General features: G+C 35.8%; 1 protein-coding gene across 2 annotated transcripts in view; it reads left to right on the top strand.

The window, feature by feature from the left end:
* LOC139968665 (protein phosphatase 3 catalytic subunit alpha-like) overlaps window positions 1–18,184 on the top strand; it is a 128,457-nt gene that overhangs the window by 97,357 nt on the left and 12,916 nt on the right. The window contains exons 9-11 of one of the 2 annotated variants that reach the window (XM_071972931.1): window positions 2,717–2,842; window positions 3,657–3,734; window positions 8,402–8,422. In XM_071972931.1, coding sequence (XP_071829032.1) covers window positions 2,717–2,842; window positions 3,657–3,734; window positions 8,402–8,422 — 225 coding nt within the window. The remainder of the gene's footprint in view (window positions 1–2,716; window positions 2,843–3,656; window positions 3,735–8,401; window positions 8,423–18,184) is intronic. The other variant, XM_071972932.1, reaches the window with a different exon arrangement.

The raw sequence follows: 18,184 nt of genomic DNA, 5'->3' as shown, positions 1-18,184 counted from the left end.
AGTTTTAAGGCTCCCCCATTCAACATCACAGCTTGCATAAACCAAAAAAAAAAGACAAAATTATTCTCAAAAACATGATAAAAGAGCAATTGTCTTTTTTCTTGTCTTTTTACTTTCTCTAGACTATTGGTGGGGCTTCTTTTTTTTTTTTATTACATCTGTAGCATCATCTTTATGGCTTGGCCCTAGGGAATTTTCTTAGTAAAGCACTCCATTTTCATATTCTTATCCAGATCTCATTCCTCCCTTTTCTCTGATTACATGGCATTTTCCAGCGCGGGGAATGTATGCACCGTTTGCCATTTATGACCAAGTCAGCACATATATCATTAGTTTATGGATGCAGTTTTATCAAGTCACAGTAATATCATCGGAGATGCACGTAAAAAATATATGGTGCGATTTATCTCTCGGTAGGTTAGGTTGCCTGTAATCATAAATTCATGAATAGCTGTTATTTTGATCGCAGTGAAATTCAAAACTTATTTGAAGGGGCTTGCTTGGCTGATGATGATGATGAGGGGGTATGTATTTGAAATGACAGGCACTACTGCTTTGTACTACCTGTGATGTGGATGAACATAAACTGACATTGAGACATGGATTATAATTGCCATAATGCACAAGAGAAAACGCACTGTCTGTACATAGCAGATTGGAGTTTTCTTAACAATTTCTTAGAAAGTCTAGACCTTATGAATTATTAAGCATGCAGCTTATTTTATCATCAACACAATTAAAATATTTGAAATTACATTCCAATCTTCTAAACCTCTCCCCCCCCCCCCCAAAGACACACTTCGGCCCCCTTGCTCCTGCTCTCCAACTCTGCGCTATATATCTTCTTAACTACAGGATTACAGGAGGGTGGTTTCAGTGTGGCATGCTTCCAGTAAGTGCACCTCAAGTTAGGTGTGCAACCACCATTTTCTTTCGTCTGTAATGTAGAGTACTCCTGACTTATCATGACATATTTGTTGCAAAGAAAACTTCCACCAGTTGTACAATATTAAAGGGATAATCCACTGGCTAAAGATGATTGCTTAATTAAAAATATCCAAACTTTTTCATCTCATTAAAATCAAAGCCACATCTCGATAGCAGTTTGTATGGTGAAGCTTACAAAGCTTTCAAATTTTTTGTTAATGATTCTGGCGACAGCACTGTGAATGACGTCATCATGACGAGCAAATTTCCCTGAAAAATCTGAAATATTTCAATCAATTATTCATAGAGGAAAATTACATTTCTAAAAAAGTGTTGCTTTTTGGATGATATTCTAAATATGGAGAATCTTGACAACTAAGCAAACATTCCAAATTTATCTGGTTTCAAGGATAAATCAACCAGGAATAAAGTACAGGTTTTGAAGAACATTTTGCAGATATGACACCACAGACCGACCACCAACTTTGGTCTAATCCAGAGAAAAATAGAGGATTTATCCAGTCAAAAAAGGTTACATTTGAACAACCTTTAGTAGAGTCAGGACAAGATATTGGGTTTTCGAATGACCCTGCCAAATAGGGATCTTTTCTATCAGGATCAGATATTGACATTGGGTTTTCGAATGACCCTGCCAAATAGTGATCTTTTCGATATAAGTGTCACCGGGTCATCCCTTTAAATTGAAAATAAATTAAGTTTCTTGTGTTTTCTTCTGATATGTCTTGATAGGGTTTCAATTTGGCACATGTAGGTGAAGAAGCCCCCCCTCTCCCCTCCCCCCTCCCCTCGCAGCAACCTAACGATGTCATTTCCTCTGCAGAATTATCCCTAGCCCATTTCAAAGCACCTCAAGAAAACTTTGAGCTAATCTAGCCTAAGGTCATTAACCGACTTCAAAGTTCATTTCGAGTGATTTATTGGCAATGTATTCACGTGGCCCCTAGATGTTGTTTCTTTATGCAAAAGTATGTTGAGTCTTTGACAAGCTCTCTTCACATACATGTGGGAGAGAGAAGGAGAGAGAAAGAGGTTGCATTTGGGGTTTGTTGATAGGGAATTTGAAGATCACCATGTCAAGTGTTTTAGTCGTCTGCCCAATGTTATGGATGGAGGGGGGCGGGGACTTAGGATTAAACCCATTGATTGAGAAATGATTAGTAGCAGGCTGTCAGTTTCTGCAGAGATCGTGTCTTTACTGATTTCACAGCTTACAGAAAAAACTATGCATAAGCGATCCTCCTCGGAAGATCGTATTAATTTGTGCCCTTTTTATTCAAGCATTTTGATAAACTTTTTTCTGGGTAAATTTTCACGATATCATCTTGTATTTTTGCTAGTTGTGCATGGAAAGTAAGCAGCATGACAGGAATCCTTTGAGACACATATTAAATAGATTTCTCTGTTTCTGTGAGCAATTTAATTAAAGTTGTGTTGAATTTCTGCAGATGCTCGATATGATGACATTGTCAGCGAAAGGTCTATTTGCCTTATTGAATCCCACCAGCTAAGGGCATATATGTGGGATGTCTTAAAGGGGAACCTTTTTTTTTTAAATTACATATTTATCAAAATAACCGATTCATCAGATTGTTTCCCCCCCCCCCTTTGTTGATGCTGATAAATACTTTGCAGTATAATTTTTTTGACATATTTTTTTTCTATTCAATTTGTAATTTGTAGTGATAACTGTGTTATTCTGTTGTCATATCTTGGTTCTTGTTTAAAGTGTTAGATATTGATGATATTTTTGTATTTTTAATGTTCATAGCCGCAGTACTGAAGTATGAGAACAATGTGATGAACATCAGGCAATTCAACTGTTCTCCTCATCCTTACTGGTTACCAAACTTTATGGATGTCTTTACATGGTCTCTGCCTTTCGTTGGAGAGAAAGGTAAGAATCTTCTGTTCTTGAAACTAAAAGGCAAGTGCTTCAAGTTGAGAAGTGGCAGACAGGGAGGAGAGGGGGTAGGGAAGATGACAGGGGGGTGGGGATGTCTGTCTATCATTGATTGTTACTATCAATGCAACTTTCAATAGTCTTGGACATTGAGCCAATATGATTTAAGAACATGTGTCTAGCTAACTGTAACACAGATCTTGTAATTTGGTCACTTTTACCAAACCAACTGAGAAAAACTCACAGTAAGACTGCAACTGACAAAAAACTATCACCCCCCACCCTCACCCCTCCCCAATTAATTAGTGAATACTTTATGAAAATATTCATTTTCATCATTATCATCATCCATTCTCACTTACTCATTTTCATGTTAGTATTAATCGTATTGCAAATTGAAACTGTCAAAAAAGAATTGGACTTGGTTGCTTCATTATTTGACATCAGTGTTTATACATAATCAAGCTAACAAGCACATTGTGCAATGTTATCTCATTGCCATTTTTTTTAATGTATACACTTCAGAACTGACTGTAGAATTCATACTGTAATTTTTTTATTCCAAGTTCCAATATTCATCAATATTCACCAGAGATGAATGAGCATACTTCTTTATATTGTAACTAATCCATGGAATTCTCCCCTAAAATTCAGTTCTGTATCTTTTTCATCCCATTTCTCATATCAATTGTTCAAGTTTTCAATGAATAAACTCAAGAGGCTTTCTCCTCCCTCCCCCCCCAGCAGTCGATGCAGGCTCAGATCTCATCAAATATTGATTTCATGTTTTCTTTGTTTTCCACGAAAGTAACTGAAATGTTGGTGAACATCCTCAATATTTGCTCAGACGAGGAACTTGTAGCAGAAGGAGATGATCCGGTGGAAGGTAAAAGCAAGGCCAACCTTCTTCTTCCTTTTGTATTTATATCTATTTTTTATAATATCGAATTCATATATTTATTTATGATGCTTTTCTTTGAAATGGATCATCTGTTCTCCTCATGTAATATTTCGAGAGACGGGCAAAAAAGGGCGAGAAAAGAAATGATAGTCTAGGAAGAAGACAAGAACATACACTGGCCTTCTGAATGTTAGACTAAGCGTGAAAATTGCAGCTCGGTTAGAAAAACATGGCGTGCTCTCATTAAATGTTAAGGTGTATGTGACATTTCAAGGATATGTCAATTTCTCTCTGCATAATTTTTTGTCTACAAATTTACGAGAGCCTCTGACATACTGGGATCTGTTCGTTGAAGCAGTAAAGTCTTTTCAAAGCCATCGTTTTTCCCCTGCCGGGATAAACTTTTTAAATTTGCGGTGTCCTTGGGTATGATGAAGGGACTGACATGGCATATGTTTGCACCTTTTTTCCTCTTTCTTGTAAATCTAGATAACGGCAAAGTAGTCTCCTTTTATTCCCTTATTTCGTTGCTGTTGTTGTTGGGTAATTAAATATGTTGAACATCTTCTTGGCTGTGATGCCGGCAAGATTTCTACTGTGTGGAGGTTAGCCAATATGCATCCAGATGAAGAAGGACAAACACATTTGACCCTTTTAAACAAAAGATAAATAGGAACAAAGTATATTTCAAATTACAAATATTAGATGTCTTTTTTCTAGTAATTGCTTCCTTATATCAAGAAAGGTCTGAACAGGACAAATCCTGAGCCGAATGTTTTCATGTCAATTGATATACCCTTCAAATTTAACATAAGTCTGGAGGGGGGGGGGGGGGGGGGGGAACGGAGAGGTTCTTTGAGGAACTCATTGAAGAACGTTCTTACTGCAAATGAAATCAAGGAGAAGGTATAATTGCTCTTCAGTTTTAAGAGAAACTTTAAAATGCATCTGACTTGTCTCCAGCCAAAATTTGAATTTACAAATGATATATGTTTCATTATGAATTTTCTGAATTCATATTCCTATCATTATGACAAGATTCAAGGTCACCACCATTGAAGGTCTCCGTGTTCTATTAGCAAGTCAGCAGATACATTTGTCTCCATGCTACCCGAGTAGTGTTACATGCTTGAAAATGTTAATCTTTTCATCTCAAAAAAAGTAGCTTCAGTGTTAAATCTTTACCTCTTTGCCTTATTGATCCAATTAACACTGCATTGTCACTTTTTGAAGATCGTTTCTTCTGACGTTATGCAGCATATTTTCCACAAACAATTGTTCCAAAAAATGTGAGGGTGTTGTCTAGCCTGAAAATTGAAGTTTATATGACCCTCAGTATTGTTGCCATGTGTTCATGATGTGAATTGTCACTAGAATCTTTACAGCTGGAAAATAGTTGTGAGTGGGGTGGGGTGGGGTGGGAGGTGGTCGGGTGAAGGGGGGGGCAATATGGGCAGATAATTTCAGGTAACACTAGAGTGCAAAAAGGATGCATAAATTAGTGAATTTGACTGCTGGCAAGTTAAGGCAAGCAAACTTTTCATCCCGAAGAAGCCAAAAAAAAAAAATAAGGTGAGAAAAAACTTTACATCTCATCTTTGACAGACACAACTTAGCCTACTTTGTAACTTACTTGGGAAATATTTCCTTGCGCTAGAAGGAGGTACAATCATCATTCATGTAAAGTATGCCAATGGTGAACAAATCCCTCAAACAGATTGGAAAATCTTATTCTGTTATGGTGAGACATTACAGAGTTAGTAGTGCTACAATCACACTATATTGAATACATTGGTTTTTGCTCTCTGAGATTTCTGTCTTTTTGCATACTCTGTTACAGCCATTGTTTGCAATTAGTATAGTGTTTATTATAAAAAACCCTTGGCCATCTGGTAACTACTTGATTATCACACATTACACAAATCACAACCCCTTGACATGGCTATATAAAGCTTCTGATATCTCACAATTGGAGAGCAAAAGAAAAAATTGCAACAAATTTCTAAGGGGAGTTCTATTCTGTCTCTATCTCATCATACAAAGATGATGAAGGTTGTGTCTGCTTCTTGTTGAATAAAAATCATATCATTTAAAAAAAATTTTTTTGGGGGGCTTCAGAGGTCGTCAACCCTGTAGCCGATACATTATTGGAAACAAACTGCTTGTGAAAGTTGAGTTCAGATTTATCGATCCTTGAGATTCAATCTTGAGGAATTTTAAATGCAGAGGTGGGGTGCCTCTGTGATGAACAGTTTTTCTGAAGAGTCAGCCGAATTAACGCTGTCAAAACCAAGGAAGATTTCATCCAAATAAAGCATTTCCCTAAAGTTACATTTCCACATCCTCCTCCCTCCATACTGCAGTCAGTTCTTGAGTGAAATGGTTCTAAAAATAAGTTTCCCAATCCCTCTTTCTGCTCCCTCACGCCCTCTGCCCCCCCCCCCCCCCAAAGAGAGAAAGTAAGAAACCCTAACCGTGGCTTTTAGCTTTAGATAATGCCTTAAAATTGCTTGGAAATTTGAGAATATCAAAGTCCTCAACAGTCTAAAAGTAAGGTTAGAATTACATGAAACAGTAAGTTTTCGTGGTTGATTACTTTGAGTAATGGCGGTTAATGTACTGAGCCTACTGTGCTTAAATAGTGGTGGAGGATTACAGTTCCTTCAGCAGAAGACTTTATAGGGTCTTCTCTTCATCTTCTGCACGTGGCTTGTGAGTATTTTGAAGAGCTAATTAATACACCACCCAATTATTCTGCCATGGGAGGAGTTGTGTTGTGCCATGCTGGCACGAACATGAGGAAAAAGTAGAAAGTAGAGAGAGAGATAAAGCAAACTAGAAAAATTAGATAGTAGGTTACTAATTTACATGTTTGGTCGTGAAGGATGATCGTTAGATGCAAAATTTATATCGATGTATCATTAAAGAAACAGCTGCTATCTGTTTTAGATTTTCCACTTCCTTTGTCACATTTGTTAGTTGAGAAATTATACTTTTTAACATCAGAGGCAAATCAACCTCTTTAACACTCAACAGCGAAATATTTAGACTTTTAGGTTGCCTCAAATAACCTGTTTTCATCTCAAGGCATAAAAAACTTTTTTCAAGGATAAATGGTGTTGGATGACATTTATTCATGCTGTTGTGTTGTTTGTGGAAAGTTTGTTTTTTCACTTCTTATATTAAACTTATCAGGAAAATGGAAAACACGTTAACATTTTGACCAGAAACTTATGGAGTCAGCCTCGAAAGTAGCATTCCAAATAAGTAGTATTTTGTAAAGTCAATATATCTTGAAAATTATAATATAGCTATACAAAACCTCACCACTCAAATTTCATTGTTTGGTTGCATTTTGATATAAAGGATTTAAAAAATATGCTGAAATTTTGTATAAAGGCATCCTTCAGTTGGGAGTTGGTATAGATGACAAAGGTCAATCGAAAAGGGATATGAGTGTAATTAGGTGATTTTCCTGTAGAAATGTATCTAGTTTTGAGACAAAGTTTACCTTCATGCAAAACAGTGAAAAGGTTTTCATTGCAGATGGTTCACAGTTGAGGGAGGGAAAAAATAGAGAAAAAATAACAATATTGTCATCGCTAGGTAACGTTCCAATTTGGCAACATTTTGCGGGAAGATTTCTCGGAATGGTAGGACCTGAAAACCAAATTTGAATTGATTGAAGTAAGGGTGAAGAAAATTGAAAACATCTCCAGTTGCTATCGATTGATAGTCGTCATGGAAATTTATGACTATGCTGCAACTTGTGGAGGAAATGTCATTGAACCATTGAATCAAATTGTTTAGTTTTATGATTGTAACAGACACATGTTTGGAACATTATTATATGGACATTCCCCCCACCCCCCCCACTAATAATCAGTTGCGACCAACAATTTTACAGTGATATCTGTCAGAGTTTGGTAGCTCTATGATAGAAAAGAGATAAACACACAATTTGAGCCAATATTTTATGAAGTTTGAGTAGCAACACCACCAGTTTCTTTCTACCTTGGAGATACATACATATTTGCATGTATATATATATATATTTGAAATGGTAATGAGTTGGAAAATTCATGACAGTGAAAAAACTTTCAGCTTCCATCGAGATTCAAACCAGAGCATCTCGTTCTATTATGTGTTCACCCTAACCAACTTGACTTACTGTAGGGCACTGATTGTATGTCCAGAGGCTTGAAACCAGTTAGTAAGGGTCTTCAGTCCACTGTAGGCTTTGTGACCTGTATCGAAACAATGCTAGTCCTGATATAGTTTGCCTCACCTCACTCTAGAGATCAATCAAGATGCTAACCAAAGTTTGAAATCATTTGTGAATCCTAAAGCTGGACCTTGATGAAAGATACCCTTGAACTGAATTCAGTTAATTGCAATGGAAAATAAATGACCAAGGCAAATGGGAGAGTGGGGGGGGAGTGGGGGGGTTGGGAGGTGGGAGCTTAGATGACCTGATTGGACACTTTCCAGTTTACGAAAAGAAATCAGCAAGAGAGAGGCACAAGTGTCATATATTACGTCTGATGAGTCATTTTGTAGTCAGAAGAGAGTTTCTGGAGACGCTGATTGCATGATTTTTCATGAAGGGTGCAGTAAAGTAATATTTCCTTCTCTTTCTTCCTGCCTAACAGTAGATCCAGATGACCCTACAGGTAAGCTTTCATTATGCATGTCATACTTCATATTCCGTTATCACATGCTATATTCACTTATGCCCTTTACGTTCCCCCCCTCCCCCCCCCATCAGATGCACCAAAATTCACAGATTATTTTATTATTAGTTTTGGAAAGCAAAAAAAAACAAAACAAATAGAGCAACATTTACATATGCTTATTAAAATAACACTGTTTCATAAGGTAGCTGTTTCTGGCAGTAAAAGAAGAGGAATAAATTTTTATGAAAATTTGTGGAAGTGAAAATTAATTCCCCCTAAGGCCTTTAAAAAAATAAAATAAATGGAGATTAGAATAAGACTTCTAAGGCCACAGAAATGTCCTGGAAAATAATTGTTTCTTCATTGCAATGCGGTATTGAAAGCTACTTTCACACGGTTTTCCAAGATGGATATTTTCTCTCAGTTGGTGAAAGAAGTGGTTAGGATGGAGCATTATTGAATAAGAATTTAATAAACAAAAGAAAACATTTTGATGAAAATTCCATTTGTAGGGCAAGGCGTTGTGATTTTGTTGTTTAATAGTACTGGATGTTATGTGTTATACTGTTATGTGTCCCTAGTACATTCCCAGAATTCACCACATGTTGTTATTTCAAGCCTGTTGTACAGTTTTTTCTTCTCTGAATTGCATAAAAATATGCCCATTCCTTCCCGATCTGATGGAAATTCCATGGTACCTAATGACCATGGTGCTCTAGGGTTTGTCTGGTTGAGCATGGAGGTACAGATAGTCAAATTAGGTGGTTGGTATGTAGATATATTCATATCAAAGAAGCAGAGATTTGTTTGTACTCTGAATCGATTTTCAACCATGCTGCTTTGGAGAAGTAAAAATGGTTGCTAGGAAAGCGAAGGATAAAGTCATGGAATTGCATGTTTCATTGTTTTCTCTGTTTGTTTGGGAATTTTGTTGTTTTTGTTTAATGTTAGTAGCTAGTTATTAAAGCCACAGGGGTATCTTTCTCAGAAATATGTCTAAGTTTTGGAGCGGATGACTTCACAGATCAGCTATATTTTTAGGATGCCATGAAACCTTTCATTTCTCGAAGAAAGTATTTAACTTGATTGGTTTCCTCATCACAAGCACAGCAGTTTAAAAAAGTCAAAAGTAGAATACAATCGCTATATATGAATCAATCAAGACACAGTTATTTGTGCAGCCTGCTAAAACAATACAACCACCAAACTGGCCATTGAATATACTATATGTGAGAAGAGATATTCCTTTGCTTGAAGTTATTGTGAACAGTTTTATTGTCGAGTGCAATATTAAGTGAGGTACTGTGCGGGAAGAGAAGACCCCATTAATGCTGGAAGTTTTTACATTCAACCCAGTCTAGCAGAAACATCTGTTGATAGTTTGATCGGTCTGTGTGGACGAGGTATTAAATATCCCCGCAGAGGTGTTCTGCAACACCAAATGGTTTCTGTTTGCCAAGGTTATCCAATAATTATGATCCAACTTAGTGGGTGTCACAGAATATGGATTCCTAAGCAGGGCAAATTAAATAGCTTTTGTTGGTTTGATACATGGCACTAGAGAAAAAGACCACTTTTGAACTTTCTGAAAACCTGTTTTACCACACATTACAATTCTGTACAAGAATAGTCTCTTAGTGCTTGAAATGATGTCTCTAAAAGATTTTGAAAAAGGGGTGTTCTTGAAAAAATTTTCTTGCATTTATACTGATACTCTGATCGTTGTTTGTGTGAAAAGTCGATACAGGGGATACTTTATACAACATTGATCACTATAATCAAAGTATAAAAAATATGTGCATTCACAGGATTAAGCTTTTTCATTAGGAGTTAATTTTATCATTTAAATGTTGCTCATTGTTACTAGTTACTAGAAATGAATACTTTAGTGACTACTAGCTGTCTGATCCACAAATCAATTCTGGGTACTTTCCAGATCCAAAACCCTTAAGGTTTTGAATCACTAAGTAAATATACCATTGACATCTTAGTACCTTCAACCTTAATTATATTGTCACATCAAATGATCACTTGTGCGACTAGTAGTTACTCCTAGTCCATTAAGTTGGCTGTTGTGATCCCCATGTCAATAGTAGTATCAATATTGAATGGAATTAAGTTGATTGTCTAGAATTGTTTTCACTAATCATTTACTAGTTACTTCAAGTAATCACTTGTGTGACTAGTAGTAACTACTCATTCATTAAGTTGGCTGTTTTGACCCACACGGCAAAACTAGCATCAATATTTTATGGACTTTTGTGATTATCTAGAATTGTTTTTCGCTAATCATTTACTAGTTACTTCAAGTTATCACTTGTGTGACTAGTAGTAACTACTCATTCATTAAGTTCGCTGTTTTGACCTACACGGCAATACTAGCATCATTATTTTATGGCCTTTTGTGATAATCTAGAATTGTTTTTCACTAATCATTTACTAGTTACTTCAAGTTATCACTTGTGTGACTAGTAGTAACTACTCATTCATTAAGTTCGCTGTTTTGACCTACACGGCAATACTAGCATCATTATTTTATGGCCTTTTGTGATAAATCTAGAATTGTTTTTCACTAATCATTTACTAGTTACTTCAAGTTATCACTTGTGTGACTAGTAGTTACTACTCATTCATTAAGTTGGCTGTTTTGATCCACACAGCAATACTAGCATCAATATTTAATGGCCTTTTGTGATAATCTAGAATTGTTTTCACTAATCATTTACTAGTTACTTCAAGTTATCACTTGTGTGACTAGTAGTTACTACTCATTCATTAAGTTGGCTGTTTTGATCCACACGGCAATACTAGCATCATTATTTTATGAACTTTTGTGATCAATCTGGAATTGTTTTCACTAATCATTTACTAGTTAATTCAAGTCATCACTTTGTGGAAAATGCAAAAACAAAAGCGGGAATATTTTCCGTTGATAATTTTCATTTCTCATCAGCTTACATAAATAGTTTACAATTTTTTTTTTATATAAAAACATTTTTGCTAATTCATTCATAAGCTCCTATTTATGTCATGCTACTATAATCATAAATTACATTTCATTTTACAAAGATAGTTTTCCTTCCAACTGGGTAATATTTATGTCTCCTCACCAGCAGCAAATCATTGCCTACAATATATATATAAATTTTTGTGTCATGCAGCTGCATAAAAAGAATATTAAGCAGTTTCATAGCGCATATTTATCTCATTCATATTTTTATTTATTTACATTCATTTATTTATATATTTATTTTATATTTATTTTCATCTATCTATTTAGCTTTGTTAATTTAGGTGAGGTTTTGCAATCATGGTATTTTAATATTTATCTTGGGTATTTGATATTCAAGTTGAGAGTTTGACCACCACCAGCTGCCGAGCATCGATAGTTTTAAGATGTAATCAAATGACTATCACTCCGTAACTTTACAGCTGCCCGCTAGAGTACTCTGGGTAATTTATCTTCCTTCACCTCACCTCATTGAGTCTCCTCTGTTTTTGGCTTCCACATTTTGGAGAAACAGAAAAAATGGCTTTTGCAATAGTTAACAAAAATTAGGCCTAGTGAATTCGATGAGTAATTAATATTTAGTTGATGAAAAGCAATTCTCCCCCCCCCCCCCAAAAAGGAATAAAAGACATGACAGAAAGTTTCTGTTAACTGCATAAAGAAAGTGTACTGTAGAAATTGTGTATCTTTTATTGGGGGGGTGGGGGCAGAGGGGTAGATGGGGGAGGGTGTTCATTTCAGTATTATTGAACTGAGGGTAGCTCTGTCCAGTATGAGTTTATTTTTCAAGAAAAAGCTGAATGACAAGAATTATACAAAAATAAGACATGTGAGGGTTGGGGGGAGGGGGTCGCTATATTAAAGAAAGAAACGGAATAAAAAGAAAGGAGAAAATGAGAAAAATGAGAAAAATTTTATGAACAATTCCAAATAGATTCTTGATAAACACAGAAAATTAGGATCGATTTGTTGGTAATTGCAGAATTATATTGGCAATATGAAGAAATGGTCTTTCCTTGTTGAAGTATCGAGCTGAATGACATGATAATGGCGCATGCAAAATGTTCATATTCTGAGTTTACCCTGAAGTATCAGAACTGATGTTTGCTTCCATCTTTCTAAGATAAACCAAAGAAACTTAGCTAGCGAAATAATTTGTCACTGTCAAATTTTTCCCACTGGGGCTCTCTCTTATTTCACTGTGAAAGTTTGTGTTTTTTTACAAGGCATTTCACAGGTTTTATCCCATTTACCAGGGCCTTAATATTTCATAAGTTTCTTCACCAAATTCTGACTTTATCCGTGTTTTCATCGTGTGCAAATCGTTCTCGACACAGAAGCACTTGACCGAGAAACTTGCACCCACTCTGCCGTTACAAAATGTCTCTACTCCGTCCTCCCCTACTGCATGCGCCAATTCAACATCGATACCAAAATAATAAATGTTGCCATTATTCAGCCAATAACATAAAGTAAATACTGTTTTTTTTCCCTTTTCCCCCTTCATCTCAAATGCTTTTTTTTTGGCCCGTTGCTAATTCTTTTCCTTGAGAGATTTTCTGTCGTCAGAAATCTACTTTTTCGCCAAGAAAAAGGGAGGGGATTAATTGACAAACTGACAGAAGACTGGTGAAAAATTGTAGATTATATTTCTCCCTTAGGGTTAGTCTTGCTGGGAGCTACTGCCTGATGCTTGCTTAGAAGATTTCCCAACCGTTTGCAGACTTTTAGTATTCTGCAAATGCTGAATTTCTCCTCATTTTACCTTTTTTTTACACATATATTATATATATATATATATATATAGACTTTTATTTTTTTCTGATGGGCCTTGTTATCTTCTAGTGCAGTTTGATCCTGGCATCACTGATGGATGGTAACAAGAGATTATACAGGCTTTCTTCAGGAGGTTTTAACAAGGGTTTTTTCACATTACCATGGCTTTTGCACTGCTTTTTCCAGTGCTCTGGGTATAATAGGCTGTTTTGATCTGTAGGAGTGTGGTTTTGCTTTCATCCCCTTTCATTTTTCGCTGTGTTGTTCTAAACAGAAAAGTACAATTTATTTGAAACCATGACACTGGTTACAATGGCTGCTATGAATTTTTACCCATCACAGGATGTATCGGTTTTTTTTTATTTATTTTTTGTTAAAGAGAATCGCAGAAAACTGAGAAAGTAGCCTTGTAATGTTTCATTATACCTCATATAGGTCGTGGTTGGGAAAGGGAAAAGGTTGGAAGATTACCTATTGCCCAGCAGGACGACAAAGCTGAATTTTGGTAGATTAACCCGAGTCCGTCCCATTTTCATCATAATTTATAGTGCCTTCCAACCCATTGAATCTTGTAGCTATGTAGTGAATTTGACTCATACAGCATAAAATAGGAAGAAAGAAACTTTTTTTCACCATTCCCTATGTAAAAATTAATATCACATTTTTTGAGCTTGTAATTAGTGCAAGGATGACAGCAACTAATCATTATTATTCAGGTAATAGCTGCTAGTGATAACTGCCGTGTAAGATCGGGCAACAGTTTGATTCTTGTCGATATTTCAGCATCTTTAATTGCTTGTTGGCGCCATTCTCCAATAGCATCCCATCGGCCTGTTTCTCTCGCCGCACTCTATCTCATTCTCGATTATCTCATAAAGAATTTTTGTTTTGTTTTGGGGTGGTTGTGATATTCTAATAAAGCTCTTTCATTCTGTAAATTGACAAAAAGATCTGAGCGTCCTAGTTTTCGGTTCAAGAAAAGGAAGTCTCGTGTTGGGAGTCTTGACAAGGTCGTAGATATACGGTAGCAGCTCGTAATGAAATCTTACTCATCAACTTGCAAACGGTTGTTGCCAATTTTGAAATTAATCGGGACAGATCTCGATGATCGTCTCACGGAAGCCATCTTCAAAGGCTTGCAAAATTATCAGCAGAGTTTGAATCTGTTGAAATGAATGAAGGGGAGAAGACGGCCTCTACGGAGCCTCATCACTCTGCACAGATAATTCCACCCGGTGGTTCTGTCGGCAAGAAATTGTAATTGAACAGTTCGACTGATATAAAACGCTGTATCCTGTTATGGAAAAACCATTTGTCTGGAAGGTCTATATGATACTTGAAGCCCGTTTGCCTTGTCAGTTACTTAGGGCAGCATCAGGTGTTAGCAATTCTCAATTAAACACTTGCTTATAATTTAAAAACCTAAAATTCAAAATGAAATCATATATGGTCTAATATTCTGAAAGTAATATATATCACACTGGAGGTTAAAGGTCAATCTCCATTCATGTCAGTTCATTGTAGATTAAGGGGAGGTGTGGGGAGCTGGGGGGATTAAAACATACAAAGCACACATTTCATACTTGTTGATACTTTCTAATGATCATTACATTGATAGTTTGGTTCTGTTTTGAAAGTTTCTCATCATAACAAGAGACACAATGTCCTACAACAACTATCCCACATTTTAGAGCAGATTATCCCTGCACTTTGGTGCAGTTGATGCAGATTATCGCTTGTTTTAGTGCAGATTATCGCCTCATTTTGGTGCAGATTATCACCTCATTTTCGTGCAGATTATCGCCTCATTTTCGTGACTTACTCTTTATGTGGACATGAAAAGCCAAACGATCATTTTGGAAATATTAAAAAAAACAAGAAAATCTTAATTAGAAAAATTGAAATCATAATTTACAGTGATAAAATCATTCCTGTCGTTGACTGTCACTACAGATGAGCTTGATTACCCCGCTAGCCGGTCTTCTATCAATTTCTTCTCTTTCCGTAAAGATTAAATTGTTACCTGTCTTAGTAATATTAAACGTGTTGAAACAGCATCTGCTCATCAACTCAATAAAATATCAGACTTTGCAAAATATCAGATTAAAAGATGTGGCAGGAGAAAATGACATTTAAAAATCCCAGAGAAAAGAATATAAACCAAGCAAACCCAAGAAATAAAAAAAGGATCGTGAGTTGTTACTCTACTCATCAGCTGGGTTGTAAATTCAGAGACTTGATGACTGGGATACAAGGACTTCAAAGTCTGGGCTTTAAAGGGATGTAGTGAAATAAATATAGATATAATCAGAAAATAAATGAAATATCTGCAGAATTATTGTGATTTCTACACTTGCAGACAAACAGCTCAACCGATTAAGGGGCTACTTTAAAACAATGAAAAGCAATGACAAAAGCAAGTAGACATTGGAAAAGCAAACTGGTTTGCTTCAGCAAATCTTTTTACCCCTGAAATTGGTAACTAGATACACACCTGCTTTAAAATCACAGATGGTATAAGATTAGTATTTGATTAATAATGGTGGTGGCTGGCAAATTTGTAATCTGAATTTTCTTTTAAGGAGAGAGGAAAGGAGGGTGGGTGGTTTAGTTTAGTTTGAGAGGAGTTAGGGTGAAGGAGTTAGGGAGGGGGGGGAGGGGTAGCAGATGTTCAAGTAGGACATGTCATGTTAATTATTATTACTTTCTCGTAATAATTAGATTATTTTCGAGACAAGAATGCTAAACTCCCTGTTTTATTGATTTTGTTTTTGTCCTTTCTTTTGTCATTGCTGCTTATATGATATTTTGGAAGGTCAAGGTATTGAGATGAGAGAGAAACATTTCCTCCACTTGAGAATTTTTTTTGAACATTAATTAATTTGAAGGATCATGCTTTTGCATCATGCTAGATGAACCCCTCATCTTAAAAAACTACCCAATCGATTAATGAAATGATTTGGTTTCTTGGAAATAGCTTTTGACATTTGTAAGATGTTTATTTTATCCTTCTGATATCATTTTATCGGATGATTACAATGTTTCCTTCTCTCTGTGTAAAAGAATACCAAAATATATGTTACAGAGTCTACTGTGTATTACTTGAAGCTAATGCACAAATTGATGGATCCTGAAGTTCAAAGAATGACCTGCATTTGATTCCTTGCCAGAGGCGAAAGGAATCCATGTGATGGTGATGGTGCGTATGTGTGTCTGTGACACTTGCTTGTAAACACGGTAACTCAAAAAGTTAATCGTGGATTAACTTCACACTTGGTATGTCAATCCATCTTATTGAGTACAAGAAGCCTATCATTTACTGTAAAGTTCAATGATCGTTTGGGGTCAACACAGGCCAAAGCCGAAAAACATTTTCAACATGATAACTCAAAAAGTGCATCTTTGTTGAACTTCATACATGGTATGCAGATCCAGCTTGTTGATTACAAGAACCCTATTGAAATTGGTGGAGGTCAAAGGTCATATGCCGTCAACATTTAAATGAAAATCTGTAAACACGATATCACACAAGAAGTATGTCTTTCTTGAATTTAATACTTAGTATGTAGATCCAGCTTATTGAGTGCAAGAATCCTATTGAAATTGGTAGAGGTCAAAGGTCACATGAGGTCAACAGGCATCAAAGTCTGAAAACCTTTTAAACAAGATAACTCAAAAGTTAAAGCTACAATTAACCTGTGAATTCTCCAATGCTATGATTTTAGTTTTGTGAACATACCTTAGTTTGGTTTCATCCTATGCAGCTTGGCTGCAGGATGCTGCAGCCTACTCAACTTCCTACCTTTGACACAATGCCTACTGTAAATACTCCAATCTTACAAAAGTGTCTGGTTGTTGTCTGATTTGCCATTACTGTATGGATTCATTAATTTCCTACTAATTAGCTATCAGACTGCAAGATGTGCAAAAATGTAGAGTGGTGTCTGAATGTTTTGTTAATTACAGATATATATATTTGGTTCAGCACCCCGTCTGTAATAATAAATCTTTCCAGGATGCTGTTCGATGTAAAGCAGGGCAATCGAGTTGAACTTTCATGTTCAATGTAATTTGCTTGGATGGCGCTTGATAATAAACATTGAAAATTTACCAAAATTGAAAGAAATACATACAATTGTTCGGTTTGATCAACCAGTCTTTGTTACGAAATTTTTGAAAAATTTCTTGTAAATTGGTTGTGCCAAAATTTTCAAGGTTGACAAAAAATTGTTATATATATATTTTCGGTTCTAATGCTTGTTAGGTTGAGAACATGTATGTTATCAAAATTTATCAAATGAAAGTCGTATTGAGAACAGAACAGGCAAGCGGATAAGCAGAATATCATTTTTGAAGTCAGGTCAGCAAAGGTTTGCATCTGATTATAGATCCTATACCAAACTTTACGGACTGTTAACTCAAAAGTAAGATTATTAGTCTCGCCATAGACTAAGAGATCATGTTAAAGTCTTCCACCTAATGAAGGTTAATTAACGAGTAATTAAAATCATTGCAGCTTAAACCACATGTATACAAGTTGAATTGAAAAAGTTTGACATTTTGAAATGAAATGTGCCTATTAAAAGCTCAATGGCTGTTATTATTTTATGGTTTCGGTATCAATTAGCATAATTTTTTTTTTTTATAGAAGCGACTCAAAAACCCGAGGACTATAATATAACTGACGTGAGATTCACATAAGTAGAAAAAAAGTGTCAAAATGTAGTGAAAATTATCCCAGAAATACTTGTTGCTTTCATGTTGCTTTCATGTTGCTTTCATTTAAAATAAATATATTAGAAATTAACTTGGTACAATAGTGAGACCAGAATGTGATTCTAAAAAGTTAATCTATGAATAATATATTCAATGGTGGAAACATTCAGATGATATAAAATGAGATTTTGAATTCTCTGATGATGTGGTCTGAAAGCACTCCCCCCCCCCCACTGACCTTTGGCCGCCATTTTTTA

The sequence above is a fragment of the Apostichopus japonicus genome, chromosome 6 (genome assembly GCF_037975245.1).
Source record: "Apostichopus japonicus isolate 1M-3 chromosome 6, ASM3797524v1, whole genome shotgun sequence".
NCBI classification, from domain to species: Eukaryota; Metazoa; Echinodermata; class Holothuroidea; order Aspidochirotida; family Stichopodidae; genus Apostichopus; species Apostichopus japonicus.
This window is presented reverse-complemented; position numbering and strand designations above follow the sequence as displayed.